The sequence below is a fragment of the Rhinopithecus roxellana genome, chromosome 12 (genome assembly GCF_007565055.1).
Source record: "Rhinopithecus roxellana isolate Shanxi Qingling chromosome 12, ASM756505v1, whole genome shotgun sequence".
Taxonomy (NCBI): Eukaryota; Metazoa; Chordata; class Mammalia; order Primates; family Cercopithecidae; genus Rhinopithecus; species Rhinopithecus roxellana.
In genome coordinates, this window is record NC_044560.1 from 6,906,351 (window position 1) to 6,933,799 (window position 27,449).

The 27,449-nt window shown below is 51.5% G+C and overlaps 1 protein-coding gene across 4 annotated transcripts in view; it reads left to right on the plus strand.

Moving 5' to 3' along the window:
- Window positions 1–12,264: 12,264 nt before the first annotated feature.
- Window positions 12,265–27,449, plus strand: part of H6PD (hexose-6-phosphate dehydrogenase/glucose 1-dehydrogenase) — a 41,542-nt gene continuing 26,357 nt past the window's right edge. The window contains exons 1-3 of one of the 4 annotated variants that reach the window (XM_030942530.1): window positions 12,265–12,551; window positions 21,747–22,383; window positions 23,787–23,904. In XM_030942530.1, coding sequence (XP_030798390.1) covers window positions 21,757–22,383; window positions 23,787–23,904 — 745 coding nt within the window. In that variant the 5' untranslated portion in view covers window positions 12,265–12,551; window positions 21,747–21,756. The other 3 variants (XM_030942532.1, XM_030942531.1, XM_010364184.2) reach the window with 3 other exon arrangements.

Consider the following 27,449-nt stretch of genomic DNA (forward strand, 5'->3'; position numbering starts at 1 on the left):
TCCAATGTCCAAGGAGGCTGGTCAGAGAAAGCCCCACAAGGTCTTCCTCACCTGCCCTAAACTGCACAACCACATTTCTCACCAGCAATCAACAGCTCCATCCATACAATAGGTGCTGCGTGACCTCTTAGCAAGAATTCAAGAGCATTACGTTTAGGTGTTGTAATATCCCCAGTTCATCTAGTCTCTCACCAGGTCAATGTTATGTTCTAGGCAGGGAGCTCTTTTGTGGCTTTGCAATAGACTTAATAAAAACATCACCGGTTCTGCCTTTTGTGGAGGCTGTGCCATCAAAACAAATCACAAAAACATTTTTTATTGAGCACCTACTTTGTGTTTTATATTGGTGCTCTGTGTTCTTATTCTTGATTTTTAAAAACAATAATAGGCTGGGTGCAGTGGTATATGCCTATAATCCCAGCACTTTGGGAAGCCAAGGTGGGAGGATCACTTGAGGCCAGGAGTTCAAGTCCAGCCTGGGCAACATGGTAAGACCCTATCTGAACCAAAAAATATTGTTTAATTATAGTTGGGCATGGTGGCACATGCCTTTACTCCCAGCTACTAAAGAGGCTGAAGTGGAAGGATCGCTTGAGCCCGGGAGGTCAAGGCTGCAGTGAGCTGTGAAAAAAAATAATAATAACAGTTATTTACTATTATATAAAATTGAATGTAATAAAATGAGATCTAACAAAACAGGCCTGGGCATGCTGTAATCCCAGCACTTTGGGAGGCTGAGGCGGGTGGGTCACCTGAGGTCAGGAGTTCGAGACCAGCCTGGCCAACTTGGTGAAACCCTGTCTCTACTAAAAATACAAAAATTAGCCGGGCGTGGTGGCACATGCCTATAATCCCAGCTACTGGTGAGGCTGAGGCACGAGAATCGCTTGAACCTGGGAAGCGGAGGTTATAGTGAGCTGAGATTACGCCACTGCACTCCAGCCCAGGCGACAGAGCAAGATTCTGTCTCCAAAGAAAAGATCTAACAAAACAAAAAATGTTAGAAGGTAATAATTTACATGGTCAAAAGAGTCTATATTTTTAAAAGGCTTGTCTTAAATTCCTATGAGGAGATCCTCTAACACAAATAAGATTTGTTTCTTGAAGCATTCGATTCGTGGGCTATAGTCACAGAGACCATTATGGCAGCGTCCTGGGCTTTGGATAAGGGAATGCTAACCAGAAATCTTGGTTGCTGAAATAACTTAAGTACATGGGGGAAACAGTATTTCTAAATGGTGAATATGAATTTCTGCACTCTGAGTTACTTTTTAACAACATATCTGTTATTTAAGGCAAGGTCCACTCATGCTTCACGGAGCTTACCGCTGCTGCCTCACCTGGCCTGCTTGCTCCACTTGAAGCTGGGCTCCTTTGTGAGAGTTGAAGCTCCCTGGCCATAGTCATGTCTCCTGGCTCCCTGAGACATGCTTCAAGAATTGGAAGGAGCCAAAAAGACACAAAATAAATAACAACAGTGAAAAATAAAAATAAAAAGTAAAGAATGGGAGGACTCAACTGCTTGAACCAAAAGCCCAGACAGCGTCTTTTTCTTTCTTTTTTTTTTTTTTTGGAGACAGAGTCTTGCTCTGTCGCCCAGGCTGGAGAGCATGGCGCCATCTCAGCTCAGTTTTAAGCAATTCTCCTGCCTCAGCCTCCCCAGTAGCTGGGATTACAGGTGTATACCACCATGCCTGGCTAATTTTTTTGTTTTTTTTTTTGAGACGAGGTCTCACTCTGTCACCCAGGCTGGAATGCAGTGGCACGATCTCGGCTCACTGCAACCTCCGCCTCCTGGGTTCAAGCGATTCTCATGCCTTAGCCTCCCAAGTAGCTAGGATTACAGGTGTGTGCCACCACACCCAGCTAATTTTTATATTTTTAGTAGAGACAGGGTTTCGGCAGCTTGGCCTGGCTGGTCTTGAACTTCTGACCTCAAATGATCTGCCCGCCTCAACCTCCCAAAGTGCTGGGATTACAGGTGTGACCCACCACGTCCAGCCAAGGCATCATCTTTGATGATTCCGCTTCCCTGGTCACTTACATCTAATCCATCAGCAAATCCCATCCATTTCCTCTCCCTAACCTCTCTCTCCATAGAACACAGATGTCCTCTGTGTGTTAACCCTGTGTTTCTGATGCTTCGATCTCTGGGGCCTTGCTGTCCCTGAGGGACTGCCCCTCCCAGGGCTGGCCAATTTCTAGAGATAGTAAAGGTCTTGCCTGGGAGCCTCCCTTTCATGCCAACCCACTCAGAGCCCACACCCCATCACCTCCTCAATCAGGGTCTCCCTGAAGGGCCCCCATCCACCTGCCCCAGTCACCCCACGCCAAGGGACCGGATGGCTGGGGACAGCCCTCTGACCAGAGCCCGCCAGAATCATCCACGCTATCCAATCCTAGGCCAGCCTGCCTTGCCTCACCCACTTTTCCACAGAAACCACAGTCAGAGCTCTGCCACATTTGCCCCTTGCTTTCTCTACCCCCACGACCCACGCTGGTGCTTTTCCGCATGGACATGGATCCCCTAGGTGTGGCGTGCTCCTTCTTCTTCTTTTTTTTTGAGACAGTGTCTTGCTCTGTCACCAGGCTGGAGTGCAGTGGCGTCATCTCAGCTCACTGCAACCTCTGCCTCCCGGGTTCAAGCGATTCTCCTGCCTCAGCCTCCTGAGTAGCTGGGACTACAGGTGCGTGCCACCGCGCCAGGCTAATGTTTTGTATTTTCAGTAGAGATGGGTTTTCACCGTGTTAGCCAGGATGGTCTCGATCTCCTGACCTTGTGATATGCCCGCCTCAGCCTCCCAAAGTGCTGGGATTACAGACGTGGGCCACCATGCCCAGCCAAGCGTGCTCCCTCTTCTTGGAGTCTGTGAGTCTAAACAATTATCCTTCAATGGCATTTGTATCCTGATCTGTTGGGCTTTGCCAAACCTAAATAATAATAAAACCTTCATTTATTTATTTATTTATTTTGAGACAGAGTTTCACTCTGTCACCCAGGCTGGAATGCAGTGGCGCAGTCTCGGCTCACTGCAACCTCCACCTCCTGGGTTCAAGCGATTCTCTTGCCTCAGCCTCCCGAGTAGCTGGGATTACAGGTGTGCACTACCATGTTCAGCTATTTTTTGTATTTTTAGTAGAGACAGGGTTTCACCATGTTGATCAAGCTGGTCTCGAACTCCTGGCCTCAAGTGATCTAACCACCTCAGCTTCCCAAGGTGCTGGGATTACAGGCGTGAGCCACCACGTCTGGCCTATAAAGCCATCACTTTAAAATACCGCAGCACTGTGCAACAAGCCCATCAAACCCTCCCAGAGACTCCTCCACACCTGACCAGCGTGCTTCTCCTCTAGGCCTATGACCCAGGAGCCCGAAGGACTTTCCTAAAACGAAAACTGATCACGTCACTCTCTCATTTAAAATTCCCTAGAACCTTCTGTTACAAATTAGAGTGAATCCCATAGTTCCCACTGTGGTCTACGAGGCCCTGCAGGTCTCAGCCCTGCAATCTGCTCCTGGGCGCTAAGCTCAGTGCTTCGCCTGCTGGCCTCTTTCCCGTTCTCCAGCGACGCCAAGCCCGTTCCCGCCTCAGGGTCTTTGTACCTGCTGTTCTGTCCACCCAGAATGCTCTTCCTGCAGCTCTTGCATGACTGGCCTCTTTCCCTCTAGTGTCAATCAATGTCAATCAAATATCACCTTTTGGAGAGGCCACCCTTAAGGACCCAGTCAGACATTTTCTTCCATCACTCGGTTTTATGTGCTTTGCGGCATCTGCCGCTCTCTGTCATGATTCACTTGTTTATTGTCTGTCCCCCGACCATGCCTGCCTACTTGGAGTAGAATCTGAGCTCCCTGAGAGCAGAGGCCTGGTTCACTGCTGTGCCCCCTGAGCCTGGCACATGCCTGGTGCATGTTTGTTGGTTGCATGAATGAGGGGTGCCTTACCTCATTCAGGACTGGACAGCAGAGAGGTGCCAGGGCTGGACCAATGCAGGATTGTCTCCTGCTGTGACCCTGCAGCCACTTGGGAACTGCCGCCTCACCAGAGGCTTCCAAACTTCTGGCCCCAGACCAGGCCACTGCAGTGTCAGGGCTGGGGAAAGGCAGACAGCGCCTGCTTCCTGAAGAAGCCAACGGGAAGCCAGCGGCTGTCTGGTGAGGTCCTGCTGACCGGCACATTTCCCCTCCGAGGGTGCCTTGTCCTTCCCCCAGACCCCAGGCTCATCCATCGCCTGGCTGTCCCCAGGTTGCGTCTTTACTTGGCCCAAAGGATACGATGCAGCTTTTGCTGGTGCAGAGATGTCTGGGGTGGCTGCCAGCACTTTCATCTTCTTATTTTATCTGCCAGCCAAGAGCTTCTCCCTGCCTTTGCCTCTTGAAGTTTAAGGCGAGAAACATCGACCTTGAGTACAGGAGCTTCCCTCTTCATTACTCAAGGTCCCCTGTCCTGGTTCATATCCAGGCTGGCTGCTCCCCAATCTCCTCTCTTCTCTTCCCTCGATTCTCCTTCCCCCAGGCAGCCTCAATACAAAATGTGGGGCTTTTCTTCTCCTGAGATCCTGCTCAGGCAGTAGTAGCACTGATGGTCTGTCCCTTTTCCCCAGGGGCACCAACAGACTGCGGCCAAGCTGAAGTCCCTCAGAGCCTCTGTGGAGCGAACGAGACTCCAGCACCTGGATGCGGTGGCTCTGGCTCCCCAGCTTACCCCACGTTCATTTGACAAACAGTTTTTGAGGGCCTGTTATTTGCCAGGCATTGGTCTTCCAGGGTCTGCCTTCTGGACCAGGGATGCACTTTGGGCATACCGTGTTGCATGTCTATGCAAGCAAAGGCTCTTGGAGCATGCCATGGAACAGCCTGCATCGTTGGGTTGTCCCCATGGACAATGGGATATCCATGTGCAAAAGAAGGGAGTTGGACCCCCTACCTCACATCATTGACAAAAACTAACTAAAGATGATCAAAAACCTAAATGCAAGTGCCAAAACCACTGAACTCTTAGAAGAAGAAAATGCAAGCATAAATCTCCATGAGTTGGACTGGGCAAAGCCTTTACTAGCTATGACACTAAAAGCACAAGCAACAAAAATCAATAGATGGCTGGGCGCAGTGGCTCACTCCTGCAATCCCAGCACTTTGGGAGGTTGAGGCAGGTGGACCACTTGAGGTCAGGAGTTCCAGACCAGCCTGACTAACATGGTGAGATCCCATCTCTACTAAAAATACAAAAGTTATCTGGGCATAGTGGCACATGCCTGTGATCCCAGCTACTTGGGAGGCTGAGGCAGGAGAATCACTTGAACCCAGGAGGTGGATGTTGCAGGGAGCCAAGATCACGCCATTACATTCCAGCCTGGGCAACAAGAGTGAAACTCCATCTCAAAAAAATAAGAATAAACAAATACACTGAACATCATTAGGATTAAACAAAAATCAATAGATACGCTGAACATCATGGGGGTTAAACACTTTTAAGCTTTAAAGGACACCATCAAGAAAGTGAAAAGACAATCCACAGAATGGGAGAAAATTTTTGCAAATCATCCATTTGGTAAGTGATTTGTATCTAGAATGTGTAAAGAACTCTTAACAACTCAATTAAAAAGGACAAAAAAAAAAAAAAAATCCTGAAAAAGGGGGCAGGTGCAGTGGCTCACGCCTGTAATCCCAGCACTTTGGGAAGTTGATGTGGGTGGATCACTTGAGCTCAGGTGTTCCAGACCAGCCTGGGCAACATGGCAAAATCCCATCTCCACAAAAAATACAAAAATCAGCCAGGTGTGGTGGCGTGCACCTGAAGTCCCAGCTACCATGGAGGCTGAAGTGGGAGGATGGCTTGAGCCCCCTGGGTGGCTGCTGTTGCAGTGAGCGGAGAGTCCACCACTGCACTCGAGCCTGGGTGACAGAGCCAGACCCTGTCTCAAAAACAAAAAAAAAAAAAAAGAAGACTCCTGGCCGGGCGCGGTGGCTCAAGCCTGTAATCCCAGCACTTTGGGAGGCCGAGACGGGCGGATCACGAGGTCAGGAGATCGAGACCATCCTGGCTAACACGGTGAAACCCCGTCTCTACTAAAAATACAAAAAAACTAGCTGGGCGAGGTGGCGGGCGCCTGTAGTCCCAGCTACTCGGGAGGCTGAGGCAGGAGAATGGCGTAAACCCGGGAGGCGGAGCTTGCAGTGAGCTGAGAACCGGCCACTGCACTCCAGCCCCGGCGACAGAGCGAGACTCTGCCTCAAAAAAAAAAAAAAAAAAAAAAAAAAAAAAAAAAAAAAAAAAAAAAAAAAAAGAAGACTCCTTCTCTTAAGAAATAAAGAAAACTGGGCAAAGAATTTGACTAGATATTTCTCCAAGAAGACACTCAATGGCCAATAAACACATGAAAAGATGATCAACACCACAGGCCATCAGGGACATGAAAGCAAAATGACAATTAACTCCCACTTCATACCCACTAGGACAGCTATAATAAAAAAGTTGGGGCCAGGCATGATGGCTCACCCTGTAATCCAAGCAATTTGGGAGGCCAAGGCGGGCAGATCACTTGAGGTCAGGAGTTCAAAACCAGCCTGGCCAACATGGTGAAACCCCATCTGTACTAAAAATACAAAAAAATTAGCTGGGCGTGGTGGCACACACCTTTAATTCCAGCTACTTGGGAGGCTGTGACAGGAGAATCGCCTGAACCTGGGAGGCAGAGGTTACAGTGAGCCAAGATCGTGCCACTGCACTCCTGCCTGGGTAATGGAGCGAAACTCTGTCTAAAACAAAAAAAAAAAGTCAGGCAATAGTAAGTGTTGGTGAGGATGGGGGGAAATTGGAACCCCTGTGCACTGCTGTTGAGAACAGAGAATGGTGCTGTAACTTTGGAAGACAGTCTGGCAGTTCCTGAAAAGGCTAAACATAGAATTACCAGCTGAAGGGCCAGGCGCAGTGGCTCACACCTGTAATCCCAGTACTTTGGGGGACTGAGGCGGGTGGATAACCTGAGGTCAGGAGTTTGAGAGTGGCCTGGCCAATGTGGTAAAACCTTGCCTCTCCAAAAAAAAAAAAAAAAAAAATTAGCTAGGCATAGTGGCAGGTGCCTGTAATCCCAGCGACTCGGGAGGCTGACGCAGGAGAATTGCTTGAACACGGGAGGCAGAGGTTGCAGTGAGCCGAGATCTCACCATTGCACTCCAGCCTGGGTGACAGAGCAAGACTGTCTCAAAAAAAAAAAAAAAAAAAGAATTACCAGCTGACCCAGTTCTTCCACTCACGGGTACACACCGAAGAAAAATGAAAACAGCTATAGAAAAACATATACACACATATTCATAACTACATTATTCATAACAGCAAAAAGCAGAAACCACCCAAATGTTCATCAATCAATGAATGGATCAACAAAATGTGGTGTATATCCATATCATTAAATATGATTTAGCAATGAAAACCAACAAAGCAGCCGGGTGTGGTGGCTCACGCCTATAATCCCAGCACTTTGGGAGGCTGAGGCGGGCAGATCACTTGATGCCAGGAGTTCAAGACCAGCCTGGCAAGCATGACAAGACCCCGTCTATACTAAAAATACAAAAATTAACTGGGCATGGTGCATATGCCTGTAATCCCAGTTACTGAGGAGGCTGACAGCTGAGAATCACTTGGACCCAGGAGGCGGAGGTTGCAGTGAGCGGAGATCAGGCCACTGCACTCCAGCCTGAGCGACAGAGCGAGACTGTCTCAAAAAAAAAGGAACGAAGCAGTGATACACGATACAACATGAACCCTGAAAACGTTATAGAGACACACATATATGCCTGAGTCTATATATAACATATTTAGCCACAAACGGCCATATATTGTATGATTCATTTAGATGAAATGTCGGCAATAGGCAAATCCATAGAGACAGAAAATAGATTAGTGATTGCCTAGGGCCTGGAGGGTGGGAGGGGAATGGGGAGTGACTGCTAATGGGTATAGGGTTTCTTGTCAGGGTGACAAAAATATTGTAAACTTGATTGTGGTGATGGTTGCAAAACTCTGTGAATACATTAAAAACCATTGAATTGCACACTTTCAATGAGTAGGTTGCATAGTAGGTGAGTTTTCCCTCAATACAGCTATTATGAAAAATTGTGGGCCCAACGCAGTGGCTCATGCCTATAATCTCAGCACTTTGGGAGGCCAAGGCGGGCAATCACCTGAGGTCAGGAGTTCGAGACCAGCCTGGCCAACATGGTGAAACCCCGTCTCTACTAAAACGTACAAAAATGAGGCGGGTGTGGTGGAGGGCACCTATAATCTCAGCTATTTGGGAGGCTGAGGCAGGAAAATCACTTGAACCCAGGAGGCGGAGGTTGCAGTGAGCCGAGCCTGTGCCACTGCACTCCAGCCTGGGAGACAGAGCGAGACTCCGCCTCAAAAAAAAAGAAAAAGAAAAAGAAAAAAAAAAAGAAAGAAAGCAGAGAGGCTTCCCCAGCTGGGTCAGAGAGATGACCCTGAAAAAGGCACAGGGGAGAGAGAAATCACTGGACCTCCCATTGCTGGCTTTGAAGGTGGAAGAAAGGGGACACAAGGAGTGTGGTACCCTCTAGAAGCTGAGAATGGCCTTCAGCTGAAGTCAGCAAAGAAACGGGGATTTCCATCCTAAAACCACAAGATACTGAATTATGCCTTGACCAGAAATGGCTCCTCCAGATAGGAATTTAGGCTGACCCATTATTTTAGACTGGTAGGACTCAAGTTCTGACCTCCAGAATTGTAAGATAATAAATTTGTGTTGTTTAAGCCACTAAATGGTGGTATATTGTTATGGCAACAATGGAAACCATTGCATAACTACTTCATGTGGACTTTAGGAAGCTAATCTTAAAAATAAAAAAGTCCTGTCACTATGGCTCGTGCCTGTAATCCTTGCACTTTGGGAGGTCAAGGTGGGAGGATACCTTGAGCCTAGGAGTTAGAGGCCAGTCTGGGCAACACAGTGAGAGCCTATCTCTACAAAAACAACAATAAGAAAGAAAGAAAAAAATTAGTCAGGGATGGTGGCGTACACCTGTAGTCTCAGGTACTCAGGAGGCTAAGGTGAGGGGATCACTTGAGCCAGGAGGTTGAAGCTGCAGTGAGCTATGATCGTGCCACTACACTCCAGCCTGGGTGACACAGTGAGATTCTGTCTTAAAAAATAAAATAAAAAAATTTAAAAAGAGGCTCCTCATGTCTGAGGATGAAAAGATCTACCAGTGGCTGAAAAATCTCTACCTGTTCCCCTCCCTCTCCACCTCCTGCGAGAAGCAAGAGGAAGCCAGCAGAGCTGCCTTAGGGAGTGACACCTGAAAATAGAAGCTGTAACGGGATTTTATTTCTAACTCCACAGGCATCTCTGTGAGTCATTCATCTCTCTGGGTCTCACTTTCCACGTCTGTAAAGCAGGCTGAATTCACCCCGACTTCTGCCTACCCCACAGTTAAAGGGCTACGAAGAAAAATCCCCCAAAATCTGCTTCATAAATAGAGCCCCAGGGTGCTCCTTATAAAGCAAGAGATAAACCACAGACAGAATTCTGGCCACAGGACACTCCCAGCCCCACCCATGTGGCATTATTCCTTTCTCCCTGCTTCCTTCATTCTCTTGGCTTCCTTCACGGGCTTTTGGGCACACCTCTTCCCTTGTAGCTGCTGTTAGCACAGAAATGAGAAAAGCTTCAGAAAGGCAAAGGTGCGGAAACCAATGCCAGGGTCCCACAGGGACAAGGTTTTAAATTTTTGTGTTTTGGGTAGCAGTACTCTCACACCAGGATGATTGGGGCTTAGCACGACTTAATCATCTTCATGATGGAAAGAAAGCAAAGCAATTGATTGCCCAGAGAAAACTGGAAGATACAGAGGCGGGATGAGACTGAGGTAAGGCGAGGAAAGACAGGCAGAGAAATGAAACATCTCAGGGTGGTGTGGGAGTGGACATAGGGTTAGGAGGACATTGTGACACCCTAAGCTAATTCCCTCCTCAGACCTCATCCCAACGTTACCTAATCAGATGAACGTTTTCTTAGTAAGCAGGTTACAACTGACTTGGTTTGGGGCTTTTTTTTTTTCTTTTTATTTTTTTTTTATGAGACGGAGTTTCACTCTTGTTGCCTAGGCTGGAATGCTCACCGCAACCTCCACCTCCCGGGTTCAAGCTATTCTCCTGCCTCAGCCTACTGAGTAGCTAGGATTACAGGCATGTGCCACCACACCCAGTTAATTTTGTATTTTTAGTAGAGACGGGGTTTCACCATATTGGTCAGTCTGGTCTCGAACTCCCGACCTCAGGTGATCCACCCCCCTCGGCCTCCCAAAGTGCTGGGATTACAGGCGTGAGCCACCGCGCCTGGCTTTTCTGTTTTTTGACACAGTTTCACCCTGTTGCCCAGGCTGGAGTGCAATGGCACGATCTCAGCTCACTGCAACCTCTGCATCCTGGACTTAAGCAATTCTTGTGCCTCAGTCACTCCAGTAGCTAGGACTACAGGCGCGCCACCACACCTGGCTTTCTTTTTTTTTTGTAGTAGAGATGGGGTTTCATCATGTTGGCCAGGCTGGTCTTGAACTACTGACCTCAGAGGATCCACCCGCCTTGGCCTCCCAAAGTGTTGGGATTACAGGCATGAGCCACCGCATCTGGCCTGGAGCTATTTCTAAAGAAGCCCTCAAGGTAGATCACCCTCTGATGGCCACATGGAGACCTAGGAAACGACCCCCAGGTCATGCCTCTGGACACCTGCCCGCTCCTATCTGTGCCTTCCTGGGCCCCCGTTTTCAGAGCTATGTGGGTGCCTGACACACTCAAGGCCACAGAATATGGGAAGGGCCCTAGGCCAAGAGTCCCGGCATCATTCGAGTCAGCTCTGGCCAGCTCCTGCCCTAAGCCCTCCTGCTCACTTCCAGCTGTGGAGGTAGTCCAGAGAGTGCCTGGCTCCTTGACTCCCCCCTCCGCCAGGCCCACTCAGTGTGACCTAAATCCTTGCCAAGGCTTGGCAGTCCTCTGCGGGCACCCGGATGGCCCCTGGCCTTGGTGACGGTGAGGCCCAGCCCCCCTCGGCTCCCAGCCTTCCCGGAACCCCTTGCCTAACATCCGTTGTGGTAATCACGCCTGTTGGCCCCACTCAGTCCTGCTGGCCACTGCCAAGTTCCCTCTGCTAGTTCCAGATGCTCCCACCTCTAATGGAACCATCACGAAATAAAAAGCTGCAGCACATTTTCTCTCTCAGGTTGGAATCTCCTCCCAGCACTTTGGGAGGCCAAGGTGGGAGAAACACTTGGGCCCAGGAGTTCAAGACCAGCCTGGGCAACAAAGTGAGACCCCCGTTTCTACAAAATGTTTAAAACCTAGGCGTGGTGGCGAACGTCTGCGATCCCAGTTACTTGGGAGGCTGAGGCGGGAGGATCACTTGAGCCGGGGAGGTGGAGGCTGCAGGGAGCTGTGATAGCGCCACTGCACTCCAGCCTGGGTGACAGAAGGAGACCCTGTCTCAAAAAAAAAAAAGAAAGAAAGAAAAGTGGGGAGCGGGTTGAGGGGGAAGGGGGAGGGCCACATACTACCTGATAATGGTGGGGGACAGGAAGGGGACTGAGGGCTCTGAGAGGCAGCTGGTCCCGTTTTCTCACTTAAATACCTCTCACCCTACAGAGAAGCCCTGATTCCATTTGCTGTCTTTCTTAGCAACGTCTTAGCAAACGTCTTCCATTTGTCACACGGGTCCAAGCTTCCGCTTACTAAGCACCCACGTGCCAGACAACCCCGGAGGCAGGTATTCCCATTGTCCCTACTGTACAGATGAAGAAACTGAGCTCAAGGTCACACACGTGATAAGAGGTGACAGAGATCTGAAGCTGTGCGCGGAGGCGTGGCCAGCGTGTGCGCTCCAACTCCTAAATCCCTACTCTGGATATTGAAGACTGGAAGGACCGAGCCGCTCCTTCTACAGATGGGGAAAAGCGAGGCCTGGGGAGTCCCAGAGCGGGTGCCAGATCGTAGGGAGCTGCCAGCACCCCTGGTCCCCTCCACAACACAACCACGTCCCTCGGCCACTTCTGGCTCCTGAGCGCGTCTCGGACGCGGCAGGATAGCTCTAGGACGCACGGCAACCCGCCGGTAGAAGGTAAAGGCAGGGGCGGAGGCTCGGAGCGGACTTACCTACTCGCCCCGGAAGCTCCGAGGCCCCGCCCCGGCGGCCGCCAGCAGGGGGCGTGGCCTCTCGGCGCCCCCGCCCCGCCCCCGCCGCGCGCGCCCCCGGCCCGGGCCCTAGTCTCGCTGCGCGCGAGGCCGCGGAGGCCTGAGGCCTGGGGAGGGGCCGGGCTGGCCTTGGCCTCGAGCCTTCCCTTGTGGCCGCCGCAGCCTCGGCGGGCGGTATCGGAGTGTCGTGAGGCGCGTGGCCGCGTCACACGCGCACCTGTCGGGGTGAAGAGCCCTGCGGAAGAGGAGGTGCGGTCCGGGGCGCAGGGAAGCCCTCGGGAGCGGGCCGGGCCCTCAGCGCCGCCCCGGCCGTGTCCCGGAGGAGCGGCCCGCACCGTCGCGCGAGAGGAAGTAAGCGCCCCCCGCCGGCCCCGCCGCCGCCCCCGCCCCGGCGCCTCCAACCCGCGGTGCCGCCGGGCCCGAGGCCGCGCCGAACCCCGGAGCCTGCGCTGCCCGCCCCGCGGAGCCTGGCTGGCGGCTTTGGGGCTGCTCAAGGAGGTGGCCAGGGTCCCTCCAGGGTCGCCCCGAGCGGCCGAGCGGTTCTTTCCTGGGCTTCCCGGAACTGAGTTACAGGAGAGGGGGAACTCCGTGCTTTACCCGGGACCTGCTTAGTCTTTGGCATTGATTGGCCCTCGGGTTTCACATAGCGTTTCCCGTACCCGGATCCAGTGAACGGTTTTCCAGAGGCAAACCTCTCTGGATCTCTGAAAATCAGTTCACCCAACCTTGAATGCTTAGCCAGAAGAGAGAACTTCTGGAAAGAGGTGTTCTTCCCCACTCCCCCTGCTCCCCCAACAGGCCCATGGATCATGAAAGGCAGCAGATGAGGGAAAACTGGTGTCAAATGGGCATATTTTTTATTTTATTTTTTAACTTTTTTATAAAAGATGAGGTATTGCTCGGTTGCCCAGGCTGGAGTGCAGTGGCACAAACACGGCTCCCTGCAGCCTCCACCTCTTGGGCTCAGGCCATCCTCCTGCCTCAGCCTCCCGAGTAGCTGGGACCACAGGCGCGCACCACCACGCCTGGCTAATTTTTAAAACTTTTGTAGAGACAGTGGTCTCACTATGTTGCCCAGGCTGGTCCCGAACTCCTGGGCTCAAACGATCCTCCTGCTTAAGCCTTCCAAAGTGTTGGGATTACAGGTGTAAAGCACCACGCCCAGATAGCATATTTTAAATTATGCATCATATCCCTTTAATTTTTCATCATTATGATTGGAAGGTCATGATAAGCTGAGTTTTTCCTTGGCATTTTTCTGTGGTGGATGGTTAGTTGTTTGGTTTTTTTTTTTTTTTTTTTTTTTTGGTGGGTACGGAGTTTCACTCTTGTTGCCCGAGCTGGAATGCAATGGCACGATCTCGGCCCACTGCAACCTTCTCCCGGGTTCAAGCGATTCTCCCACCTCAGCTTTCTGAGTAGCTGGGATTACAGGCATGTGGCACCACGCCCGGCTAATTTTGTTTTTTAGTAGAAACGGGGTTTCACTGTGTTATCCAGACTTGTCTCGAACTCCTGACCTCGGGTGATCCACCGCCTTGGCCTCCCAAACTGCTGAGATTACAGGCATGAGCCACCGTGCCCAGCTGGTTGGTTTTAACAGCAGTTCAAGAAGCTAGCAAGAAGGCCTTTATTCGTGATGCTAATGGTTTAATGATAGAAACTAACATTTCTGATTGGGCCCAGTGGCTCATTCCTGTAATCCCAACACTTTGGGAGGCCAAGGCGGACAGGTCAGTTGAAGAGTTCAAGACCAGCCTGGCCAACATGGTGAAACCCTGTCTCTACTAAAAATACAAAAATTTGCTGGGCCTGGGGGCAGTGGATGCCTGTAATCCCAGCTACTGGGGAGGCTGAGGCAGGAGAATCGCGTGAACTGCCCTGCCTCAGGTGGCGGAGGTTGCAATGAACCAAGATCGTGTCACTGCACTCCAGCCTGGGTGACAAAGCTAGACTTCATCTCAAAAAAAAAAAGCAGCTAGGATTTCTTGGGTACTGTATGCCAGGCATTGCACTAAGTGCCTTGCTTCCCATTGACTTGTTTTCCCATTTTGTGGTTGAGGTACAGAGAGGTTAAATAACTTGTCTGAGGGCACATAGTTACTGAGTGGCAGGGATTTGAATCCAGAATATTCATTCTCATGTAACCAGTTCTCCAAAAACTAGCCCTCGAAGGTCTTCCAGGTTTCAACAAAGCAACTGAGGCTTACGCATGATGTCTTCATGATGTCAGAAGGAAGAACTGTGAAAGGCAAAGTGAATCCGGGAGGCCGAGGCTGGTTACTGCAGTTAGTGTTCGGAACAAATTGACTTCATGGAGCAGGGAAATAGCCTGTCTGGTTTAAACCACTGTTCAGTATCTACACTAATACAGTGTTTTACATTTTGCCATTCAGGGATGTAGTCACATGTTACAGGAAGGTTAGCTCTGGGACCAGACTGTCTGTATTCAAAACCTATCACCTCTAGTTGCTTGACCTTCGGTAAGTTATTTGACTTCTCTTTTTTTTTTTTTTTTTTTTTTTTTTGAGATGGAGTCTTGCTCTGTTGCCCAGGCTGGAGTGCAGTGGCATGATCTCAGCTCACTGCAACCTTCACCTCCTGGGTTCAAGTGATTCTCCTCCCTCAGTCTCCCAGATAACTGGGATTACAGGCACCTGCCACCAGGCCTGGCTAATTTTTGTATTTTTAGTAGAGACGGGGTTTCACCATGTTGGCCAGGCTGGTTTTAAACTCCTGACCTCCAGTGATCCTTCTGCCTCAGCCTCCCAAAGTGCTGGGATTATAGGCGTGAGCCATCACGCCTGGCCACATTATTTGACTTCTCTTTGCCTTAGTTTCCTCTCTACTCACTGCTAAAATGGGGATAATCTTGGGACCTACCTCATATGGTTGTGGCAAGATTTAAATGGTATGATGTATGTCACACTGATAGCCTAGCATTTGGCATATAGTTAAATACTCCATAAATAGCTCTTTTATTATTAAAAGTATTGTTCCAAGTGGTAAGCTGCGGCTAATGTGTGCTGTGTCACAGTGCTTGAAGTCACCATTAGAGATGTATTCCTTTGTCCATATTTCAAATGCAGAAATGACAGTGGTCCTGTGCAAATGGGATTTATTTGTCCATTTAGCAGATATTTATAGAGCGCCTTCTGTATGCCAGGCCTTGTTTTGGATACTGGAGGTACTGCGGAGAATAAAACAAACAAAAGTCTCTGTCCTCATTGGCACGCACACTTTTGGGGGAAGGAATGGCAGACAATAGGCAAAATGAATGTAATTATCATACAGTATATTAGAAAGCGATGTACTGCAGAGAGAAATAAAGCAGGAGAGGAGGATGGGGGTGGGCGGTTTACAATTTTAGAGTGGTCTGAGTAAGCCTCACTGAGAAGATGACATTTTAGCAAAGAACTGAAGTTAGTGAGGGAGTAAACCACGTGGACATGGTGGGGGATATGGGGGAGTTGGCCAGGCAGAGAGAACAAGTGCAAAGGCCCTGAGGCAGGAGGCTGGGCAGCCAGAGCCTAGATGGGCAGGATGGTAAGAGAAGAGCTCAAAGAGGTAATGGGTGGGAGGCCAGAATGTGTAGACTCTGCAGATGTCTGCACAGAGGAATGGCATGATCCAGCTGGAGCTATAAAAAGGTCACTGACTGCCGTGTTGAGGCTCAACCATAGAGGGTCCGCATAGACAGAGGAGACCAATTAGGAAGTTCCTGCAGTAATCCAGACAGAGATGACGGTGGCTGGCACCGAAGTGGAGTGGTGGAAGGTGGTGAGAAGCAGTGGTATTCTGCGTAATTTTGAAGATAGAAACTACAGGATTTGCTGACAGATCAGATGACCTCAAGGTTTCTGGGTCTGAACACCTGGAAGGATAGAGTTGCCATTTACTGAGAATGGGGAAGCTACATTGGAAGCAGGTTGGGAGAGAAATCAGTTCAGTTTTGTACATATTAAGTCTGGCAAACATCCCACTCATGCTCTTAGAATAGCAATTGACTGCATGAGTCTGTAGTTTAGGGGAAGTTCGGGCTGTAAATAATGACTTGGGCAGATAGGCAGTTGTGTGCTGGTAATGTTTACCAACTGACTCTGTGAGGGGTGGGGTTGGTGGTGGGGAACCTGATACAGCCTTTGCCTGTATCTGTCGTGTAAATATTCCCACATTGGCCAACTTCAAATACACTATAATAGAATATCTTCACCTCATAGATGCAGTGGATATAAATAATATCAAGAGCATAGATATTAGTGAAATGCAGTCAGATGATTAGGAAATAATGAGTTTTGAGTATTTATTACCTTTTTAATTTATGTAATAACTTTTTTTTCTTTTTGAGACGGAGTCTTGCTCTGTCACCCAGGCTGGAGTGCAGTGGTATGATCTCTGCTCACGGCAACCTCCAGCGGTTCTCCTGCCTCAGCCTCCCAAGTAGCTGAGATTACGGGCACCTGCCACCACACCCTGCTAGCTTTTGTATTTTTAGTAGAAATGGGATTTCGCCATGTTACCCAGGCTGGTCTCGATCTCCTGGGCTCAAGTAATCCTCCCATCTCAGGTCTCCTAAAGTGCTGGGATTACAGGACAGGTACCTAAAGATGGGAATGAGGATTCTCTGAGATGAGAGAGGAACAAGGACCCCAGAGCCTGATCTGGAAGCTTTTGTCCCCATTCTGGCCACGAGGGCAGTGAATGCAGATCAGAGGTCATTGATAGCAGGCTTGATTTGTATCTGCATTGATGGGTTCAGCATAAATGGACCAGAGCAGGAAGAGTGCAAAAAAGAAAACAAACAAACCCCAAAAACCTTGGGTTGGCTATTGTAAAAAGACTAGGCACATCACCGTGTGCTTTAGTTTCAAATGATCTTTAGTTTGAACTTTTGTTTTACTCCCACGTGTTCTTTTTAGAAAATTCCAAACTCATGGGTCATGATTTGAAGAAAATTTCCCTTCCTCCTGCCTGGCGCACAGAAGGTAACGTCAAAAGCCGGGAAAGGGAACAGGGCAGCAGCAGACATTGACCTTTACCTCCCAGCTCCTCTCTCCCACCCCTTGTCTGCTGGGCATAAGAGAATTAGAACTGCTTCCTCCTGTGGTTTACCAGAAAACGCTCTGCGGCTGGAGCTTCAGCACAGGCTAGGTCTGACTGTGCTGGGTCTGGTTGGGGACAGCTGCATGCCTCTTCCGCTTGGGTGAGAACAAAGGCCGGAACCTGGATTCTGATCCAAACCCCCTGGCTGGCCAAGCCAGTGCTCCCACCTTCTGGGATGTTAGCAGAGCCTTTTAACTGGTAAGTCTCTCCCAGGATGACTGGTAGGAGCCTCTCAGGATTAGAGTTGGAGACAGTGAAGGATGCCCAGGACTGGGTTCATGTGCCCGCAGTCAGCCCTGGCTCTAAGATGAGCCATTAGAAGAAGGTCTTTTCCACCTCCCTGCAGGATGCCCCCACAGCACTTTGTTTCGTAGTGAGTGTATTTCTGGCAAGTATCTTAAATAAGAATTGTAAATGAAATTGCATCCTCCACACACGTAAGTCATAGCTTCAAGAGTTTTTGTCTTAACTGCTGAATGACGCAAGTTCTCAGCTCTTGGCTTCATATTTTAGTTCTGTTTCCCTGCCTGGCTGCAGAGGTCAAGGCTTGAAGCACTCATTTGCCTTATGGAAAAGTAGAGGGCAGTTCCCAGATAATAGGGTGCGGATCTCCTTTCCTCGGAAAACAGGACTTAGGGACACTAAAAGATCACACAGATCCTTTATCTCACCCTCCCATTTCCTAGTTGAGGAAACTGAGGCCCAGCCAGGCTAAATGACTTGTTCAAGGTTATGTGGTTGTTTAGAGGCAGGGCCTAGACAAGAGCCACCACACATTCCAGTTCCCAGTCTGATGCCCCATCCTCTTACAGCTGCTCACACTTCTCACTAAAGATTTTCTCATTGATTTGTTCATTTTTTGAAAAGAAGTGATTCATAATTGGATAAGCCTTTGGAAGACTACTTCCATGCTCTTTGACTAACTTCAAGTATGTAATTTCAGAAGATTTATTTCATAGCCCATTCCTCTCAGAGCAGGCAAGGAGGCAGAGAGGAGAAGTGCTTCAGAGGAAAACCTGAAGCAGAGTCTTGCAGCTTAAGGAGGAGGCGTGGAGCCCAGGAGATGTGTTAGAGCTGTGGGTGCCTCTGCTCCAGAGGCTGGGGTCCCTCTCTTCCTGACTTTGACTTAACTGAACTTCTCTGGGCCTGCTTATTTCCCTGTCAGGACAGCAGGGAGGATGACCAAGCCAGCCTTCTTCCTGCTGCTTCCAGACTAGTCGGAAGTGTTGAGTTAGGAACCAGGGTTTGATCTCCAGTGCTGTCTGCAGGGCCTGGCTCTGTAGCCCCAGGAGAGGAGAGAGGTTCACAATTTTTTTCCTGAGAGCAATGGTATTATACTACCCTTGGGGGCCAGGAGTAACTTTGCATTTAATTAATTAATTAACATTTGTGTAGCATTTTTGTCACATGTATCATCTCAATCTTCACTGCCCCCACCCCCCACCCCCTGCCTTGGGTTGATGGTATTTGCCCTGTTTTATAGATGAGGAAATGTGTGTGCTAAGGCTCTAAATACCTACCTGCCCTTATGGAAAGGTGGAGGGCATCTCCCTGATTTAATTAGCCGATTTATTTAATTATTTATTTAATTTTTTTTTTTTTGAGACAGGGTCTCGCTCTGTCACTAGGCTGGAGTGCAGTGGTACGATTATGGCTCACTGCAGCCTGGACCTCTCAGGCTCAAGCAGTCCTCAGCCTCCTGAGTAGCTGAGGCTACAGACATGTGCCACTATACCCAGCTAATTTTTAAATATTTTTTGTAGAGATGGAGGTCTCGCTCTGTTGCCCAGGCTGGTCTGGAAGTCCTGGGCTCAAGTGATCGTCCTGCCTCGGCCTCCCAAAGTGCCGGGATTATAGGTGTGAGCCACTGTGGCTGGCCTAATTAGCTGACTGAATTAGATCATGAAGCTAGGCAGTGGTCCTGAGGCCAGGTCCTCGGACCCAAATGCCTCGTTCTTCTGCCTGACTAAGGAAGCTGTTTAGCATCGTGACTGAGGCCCCAGGCTTTGTGGCTTGACAGTTTCCTTCACCTTCCAGTTTCCTTGTCTGTAGAATGAGACTCCTCACAGACCCCCCTCCGCAAGACTGTTGTGAGGAACGATTGGAACAGTGCGTTTAAGTCACCTGGCACACGCTGACTACTTGGTTAACACAGGCACTATTATTGGACTCAGGAACAACCAGTTTTGACAAGGGGATGGTCACATGAAACCATTTGAGACTGTTTCGAAACACCTGTGTTAGGACCTACCCTACGCCTTCTGGATCAGAATGTCTTTGTCTTGAGAAAGGCAGCAGGAGGCAAGGCACGCGTGTTTGTTCTGATGCCCTGCTTTGATGAGAATCGTTGCTCTGGTACTCACTGCTCGGTATTCCAGAGTCTTGCTACTCAAAGTGTGCTCTTGGACCAGCTGCCAGCACTTCAAGTCCCCTTCCTTCTGCATCAGAATCTCCCTTTAAAAAGATCCCCAGGAAATTCAAATGCTCGTTAAAGTTTGAGAAATACTGTAAAGGTTAAAAAACATAATAAAAAAACGAATATCCACACATACCACCCACACCCATTTAGGAAAGAGTTGTTCTCTAGTTGTTTTGAAACACAGAGTAAACAATCATGTTGTAATACCCAATATCTTGGATTTGTTTAAAGAAGTGCTGGGAACATAACAGATAAGGGAAGCCAACCTGAGAACCGGGGACCCAGAACAGGACTGGTTAGGGAGGACTGTGGCAAACCTCAGAGTCAGAACAGGATTAAATAGAGGGCCAGGAGTCAGTTCAGGCCAGGTGGCCATCCGTCACAGCTGTCTGCAGTCTTCTGGGGTGGGGACAGAGGTGCTGGCCCTTGGGGCTCCCCCACCTGCCCATGCCAGCACTCTGGGGGCTTTGCTCCTCCCTTTGTACCAGGCACGTCCAGAGCCCTGGCTACCCGGATCCGATCAGCAGCTCTGAAGCACAGCCTGCCAGCTGGCGGCTCCTCCTTCTCCAGGCTGTTCTCTGGGCTTCAGATTTCTTGCTCGCCCTCTCCCGCACTGACCTTGCAGCTTCTCCTTCTCTCCACACGGGCGATTGCCGGTTGAGGAAAAAATGCTTGAAGGGCCAAGGACAGGGACTGGAAAACAGGAGGAAAAAGCAGAATGGTCCTGTGGTCCATGTGTATATTTAGGGGTGAGGGCAGATACAGGGAGAGTGGGAGAGGAAGGCTGGGGAGTCACTCGTGTGGCCCCGATCCTCTAGTTAAAGCTCCAGTGATGGACGCGTCGTGTGTCCTATAGACTCTGGCTCAGACGCTGTTGTTGGGTCCTCACCTTGGGTGGGTCACTCACTAGGACCCTCTTGGAGATGGATCTCGAGAGCGATAGGAAGAGGCAGAGGGGGCGGTGGGAGGAGGGGGTCTGAAGTCAGGGTCAGGAGGCAGATTTGGTCCCCTCTGTATAGCGATGGTGGAGAGGTCATTGGGCATGTCGTGCAGTGACTGCACAGTCAGTCCCAGCTCCCCTGCTTTCTTACCCTGGGACCTTCATTGACCTGAGCCTCAGCTTTGCCATTTGCAGAATGGGAGAACTATAACAGAACCCACCCCGTGTGGTTCTTTCCAGGATTCTTGTCTGGATTCATTGAGCTCTAATGCATATAAGTACTTAGTGCCAGCACTAAGCGTTTGCTGGTATCACTCTTCAGGATGACACCTACCACTCAGTGCTTAATAGGTGGTAGGCACTGGCCTAAGCTCATTACAAGCATGAACTCCTTTTATTCTTATAACAACTCTGTGGTGTAGGTACCACTGTTACCTCCATTTCAGGTGAGAAAACTGAGGTGCAGCCAGGTTAAATAATTGTGCAGTTACTAAGGGGTTGAGCTGGGATTCAGACTCAGGCAGTTGGTCTGGAGTCCATGTTTCCTGTCACTATGCCATACCAGTTATTAGTCATCATTTTGTAGTTGGAGCCCAGTAGACATGGAAAAGAGGCAGGTGAGAGGCGAGAGGAGGTGGTCCTACCCTCTCACTGTTCCAGCTGTCGCCTGAGGCCCTGCCAGTATACCTAGGCTGGGGCTGCCCTGCTCATCCAGGTGACCTGTGCTCCTGGAGGAGACTGGCCTTGGTCATAAAATGGACAGCTCTACTCCCAGGCCTGCTGCCCTTCCTGGTGGCCTTTGCCACTTTCCTACGCTTCCGGCAGCAAAGTGGTCATCTCTAGCAAGTGGTCTCTAACTTTCCCAGGCAGAGTCCCTGTCTGCAGGGCAGGCTCCCTACCCACTGGCTTCCTGGAACAGAAACCAGGCTGCCACGAGGGAGGAACAAGCCGTGGGCCTATAACATTTTCTCAAGAAACACGTGTTGGTTTCTTGCCAGGCAGGAAATGTTTGTTTCCACATCATAGCCACCTGGACCGTGTCTGATCCTTCCTTGTTCCTCGTGTGTCCCTCTGTGCACCCCAGGCAGCCAGGCATGTGGAAGATGCTCATAGTGGTGATGTGCGTGGCGCTTCTGGGCTGCCTGCAGGCCCAGGAGCTCCAGGAACATGTCTCCATAATCCTGCTGGGAGCAACTGGGGACCTGGCTAAGAAGTACTTATGGCAGGGACTGTTCCAGCTGTACCTGGATGAAGCGGGGAGGGGCCACAGTTTTAGCTTCCATGGAGCTGCTCTGACAGCCCCTAAGCAGGGCCAAGAGCTCATGGCCAAGGCCCTGGAATCCCTCTCCTGCCCCAAGGACATGGCACCTAGTCACTGTGCAGAGGAAAAGGATCAGTTCCTGCAGCTGAGCCGGTACCGCCAACTGAAGACGGCCGAGGACTATCAGGCCCTGAACAAGGACATCGAGGCACAGCTCCAGCACGCAGGCCTCCGGGAGGCTGGCAGGATCTTCTACTTCTCGGTGCCACCCTTTGCTTATGCAGACATTGCCCGCAACATCAACAGCAGCTGCCGGCCAGGCCCGGGTGCCTGGCTGCGGGTTGTCCTTGAGAAACCCTTTGGCCATGACCACTTCTCAGCCCAGCAGCTGGCCACAGAACTCGGGAGCTTTTTCCAGGAAGAGGAGATGTACCGGGTGGACCATTACTTGGGCAAGCAGGTGAGCATCAGCGTGGAGCCTGCCAGGGCTAGGGTGAGCTGGGTACTGGTAGACCCCAGCAACAAGGCCACTCACTCATTGTGGAGCTAGGCCCCAGGGCATTGTGAACTCAGAGCTCCCGTGGTCTCCTTGAAGGTAGGCAGGAGGTGAGGGGGTAAAAGAAAGACAGCAGCAGGGCAGGACTGTTGGGTCCTTGTCCATGTGTCTGGCCTCTTTTGTCCTCTGCAAAGCCCCCATTCTCTTTGTTTCCCAGTCTGGGCTCTGGCTTCTCACAGTTGCCCTGCATCCTCTGTGGAGGTGGCCCAGCGACTCTGGTATCTGGACCTGGCTTCCTGTTGGGTGTGCTGTGGGAATTAAAACGAGCTTTCTTCTCCTGCACCCATCCACCTTTTTTTTTTTTTTTTGTAAGACGGAGTCTGCTCTGTCCCTAGGCTAGAGTGCAGTGGCACGATCTCGGCTCACTGCAACCTCTGCCTCCTGGGTTCCAGCAATTCTCCCCACTCAGCCTCCCAAGTAGCTCGGATTACAGGCGTGCATCACCAGGCCTGGCTAATTTTTTGCATTTTTAGTAGAAATGGGGTTTCACCATATTGGCCAGGCTGGTCTCGAAATCCTCACTTCAAGTGATCCACTCGCTTCGGCCTCCCAACGTGCTAGGATTACAGGTGTGAGCCACCGCACCCTGCCCCGTCTACCTTTTTTCAAATCTTTTTCTTCCTAAGTTGTGTTTTGAGCCAGAAGGTTGGCAACAAGAGCTTAAACCAGGGAGTAGTAGGACTCTAAGCCCTGGGCAGGGGCATGGGGTAACCTCCTGGGTGACACATGTGCGTTGACCAGTTCACTCAAAATGCCTTGGAGGCCCTTGGGCGCATCCTGTCCCAGGAACCCCAGCAGAGAGCGCAGCAGCCCTGTGTTCTGGTACACGGTGCTGGTGGGCGTAGGTAGTTGCTGAGGACAGAGACATGGCTTTCCATCCCACCCTGCCTGGAGTTGCCCGTGGTAGGATCCTAAGTAGTGATCCTCAGAACTGGGCCAGTCCTGGGGAGATTTTCACTTGTTTATGGCAAGATGAGAAGAAATACTGAATGTGCTCAATTCGAAGCTCTTCTTGCTACATTTTTGGTGTTAAACCTATCTTTATTTTATTAAAAATTGTAATAGAAGAGAGGTAATTTTAACTATTTCTTTTCTTGGCAAAATACAAATCTGGTAACCCTTTGGAGGTCACTTGCAAGTTTTTGGAACCTTTACTGGCCTGTGAGATCCTGAAGTCCGGAACTACTGCTCGGAGGGCATCTTCTGCTCTGAGCAGGGAATAGAGAGGTCAGAGCCCTTCCCAGGAGTCAGGGTTCCTCCTTCGTCACGAGAGGAACCTGCAGCATGCCCAGTCTTCCTCCTGACAGGCCGTGGCACAGATCCTGCCTTTCCGAGACCAGAACCGCAAGGCTTTGGACAGCCTCTGGAACCGGCACCATGTGGAGCGGGTGGAGATCATCATGAAAGAGACCGTGGATGCCGAAGGTGTGTGATTGGCCCGGCGCTCGGTCCCCCAGCTTCTGCCTGCCCGCTGTCTGCGGTGAGGCATGGTGCGCTTCTCAGAGGGAGGTTTTCTGTGGGCGTGTGGTCTCCCTTCGAGCCTGCCATGTGCTCAGCTCTGGACCGGGCTAAACCCCAGGGTGCCAGCTGGCAAAGCCCAAGTAGCCATTGCTGCCCATGGGGAGCGTATCGTCCAGTGAAGTAGACCTGGCACAGAGGCAGGAAACCACTGGCACGTGGTAGAGGCTGGAGTCCCCCTGAGATCCCCCTGAGTTTTTCAGTGTGTAGAGACCATGGGAGCTGCGTGAGGGCTTCTCCGACTGTGGTGCTTGCAGCCGTGGCACCTCCTGCCTGGGGTACTCCCTGTCGTGTCCCCCTCACCTCCTGACCCCTCTCTCACTTGTTAGATCTCAGCTCCATGGCCCTCCAGGAAGCCTTTCTGAGCCCTGCAGACCCACTCCCCTCACCTGCACGGCGCCACACACCTCCCTCCCCTGCCCTGCATGGCGTTACCCTTGCCTCGTCCTTTTCCACCCTGTCCCTCCTGCCAGCCTGTAGGCTCCAGGAGGACACCACCTCTCCAGCACCTGCCACACACTTCAGACACACTGAGTAAACACCCGGGAGGTGGGGGGCCCTGCGTCAGGCCCACCTCTGCCTTCAGCTGGGTGGCTTCAGCATGTCACTCCCTGCAGCTGTGAGATGAGCATGTCCTGTCAATGAGGACAGCTAAGGTCCCTTTGGGACCTGGCATTCTGTGATGGTAGCAAAGTTTTGGAGCATTGACCGTGAAGATGGAAAGCACTGGCTCTTGCCCAGTAATGATAACAGCTAAAGTTTACTGTGTCCCCCGTCCCCCAGCCGCTGGGTGAGGTGGGCGCTGTTATTAGCCTCCTTACAGATGAAGATGGTGTCGAGCCCACAGCTCCACAGTAGAAGGTGGTGGAGCCTGATCCTGGGGGCAATAGTCTGGCCCCAGCACTCAGGCCTGGCGCCGCCACCCTGTGCTGCCAGCGCTGCGTCAGTGGCCAGCTCATCCCCACAGCCGCTTTCTGCAGCTGCAGCGGGAGCACCCGAGGCCACTGGCCCCCCCAGCCCCCGCAATGCGTGCCCGCCACAGGGCAGGGCCCGAGCCCTGGACCCAGGGATGGGCCAGGAGGTTTCTCCTCTTTTTCTGTCTACCTTGCTCTTTCTCTGGGCCATTTTCTCTTTTTCTTTCCCCCACCTTGGTTTCTCTCTTCAGCTGTTTCTCCATTCCTCTCTGAATGTGTATTTAGTGCCAGAAGCTCTCTGCGGGGCTGAGGTGCCACAGTGAGGTACAAAACTCAGCCTCTCGGATATGGCTCCCTCATACTGCCCAGATTCACGGGTGCTGTGGGGGGATGATCTCATCACACCGGCTGGTGGGACAAACTCCAAAATGGAGCCGGGCGCAGTGGCACACCCGTAGTCCCAGAAACTCGGGGACAGAGGCAGGAGGATCGTTTGAGCTCAGGTGTTGGACACCAGCCTGGGCGGCATAGTGAGTCCCTGTCTCTGAAAAAGAAAACAAAATGGGTGACGGGTGTTGCAGGCAGGCAGCATGGTGAGGGGACAATGTGGGGGGTGGGCGGGAGGCCAGGCAGGACTTCCCGAGCCAGGCCTTGAAGGACATTGCTGGGCTCGAGAAGGCACTGGGTTTCTCTACTCCAGAACCCACAGCAGAAAAGAGGCCCTGCCCCCTGCAGTGGGTCACAGGGAATTGTCCTCCAGCCCTTCCAAGTTTCCCTCCTAGTCCTCAACGGGGCACCGGTCATGGGTTTCCCCCCATGCCTGTCTGTGCCTGATACCCCAGCAGGCACGTGTGCTGGGCCTATCCCTGCTTCATCTTCAGAGAAGTGAGCTGCACCTGGTGCAGAAAGCCTGGCGCAGAATGGGAGGGAGCCCTGCCCCTGCTGCAGCCAGTGGGCTGGAGCCTGCCCTTCTCTACCTGGACTTGGCCCCATCCCCAGCAAGGCTGGGAGACCAGGATTCCTCTCCTCTCCCCTTTCTGGCAACTCCTTCCTGTCCCCGCCCTGGGGTGGGGAAGAGCCATGATGTCTGGAGTTACCTGTTGGTGCTGTTGCCTCTTAGTTCTTCCAACCCTCCCACCGTTTCCTTCTTGGTATGTAGTGTCAATTTGTGGGTTCTGTGTAGGTCCCGTGGAGCCAGGGACCAGGCAGATTACAGGCCTGATTATCCTAGCAAAGGTACTTTTGGATTTTGGAGAAAGAAACATGGAAGACATGAAAGAAAGACAGGCGGAGCTCTGGGCGGGTCTGTTTGCCGAGACAGTCTGAGGATGTTGAGTTTGAACAGCAACACAACAGCCTGGGCTGGCTGTCCTCAAGGTCCAGGAGGGAGAGCTACTTGGAGCCCTGTCGTCACAGCTGCGGGGACTAAAGGAGGTCCAGCCTTGCCTGCCATGTGGTGCTCTGGGGGAGGGTCCACTGCTCCTAAACTTCGGAGTCCAAGGCCTTTAGTTCAACTGGGCCCTGCACCTTCAGCCCAGGGGCAAAGGGAGCCTCAGCGCAGGACAGGCAGTGGGGCATCCACTAGTCCTGGAGGCTTGCAGCCTGTTGCGCTGAGGCCAGAGTGGGGCTCGTTCAGTCCATGCTTCTTGTCAGAGGTGGCCAGCAGGACTGCAGCCGTCCTGCGGTTTGGGCCTCACTGGTTGGCTTGTTTACCTGCCATTTACCGGCAGGCCCTACCTAACTCGTAGCAGGGAGGGACTGCCTGCTGCTGTGCCCAGCCCCCCAGCAAGTGGGCCTTGGACACGGTGCTTTGGCAACAGAATGAGCTTGCTTGCTGTTTCTCTCAGTTTTGTGTGCCTGCGTGCCAGAGGACACATTCTTTCTACGTCCCGAGAAGGTGGCCTGGTACAGCCCTGCTGGCCCAAGCACTGCTCTGTGCTGTCTTCTTTGGGTCCTGCTTTGGAGCCAGTCCCTCAGGGGGCCCCCGTCTGTAGTTCAGGCTGGAGAGAGGGGACAGGCACCACAGACCTGCAGCACACCGCAGCATGGTCAGGAGCCCTGTGCCCAGCACAGCTGGGCCTAGGCTGCCACTGCTGCTCCGGGTGAGGACAGGAAACAGGCAGGAGGAAATGCTGCCTTCTACTGGCATTTGGTGGACTTGGCAGGCGAGCGCCACTGCAGTGGGGCTCAGCGTGGGCAGGACTTTTCCAAGGCAGGATTCAGAGCCCCGGGGTCTGACTGCTAAGCAGAGGGGCAAAGTGCACAGCAGGCCATTCCCCCCACTCCCCACACACCACAGGCCATTCCCCCACTCCCCACACACACCAAAGGCCATTCCCCCCACTCGCCACCCCACACACCACAGGCCATTCTCCCCACTCCCCACCCCACACACCACAGGCCATTCCCCCCACTCCCCACACACCACAGGCCATTCCCCCACTCCCCACACACACCACAGGCCATTCCCCCACTCCCCACCCCACACACCACAGGCCATTCTCCCCACTCCCCACCCCACACACACCAGGCCATTCT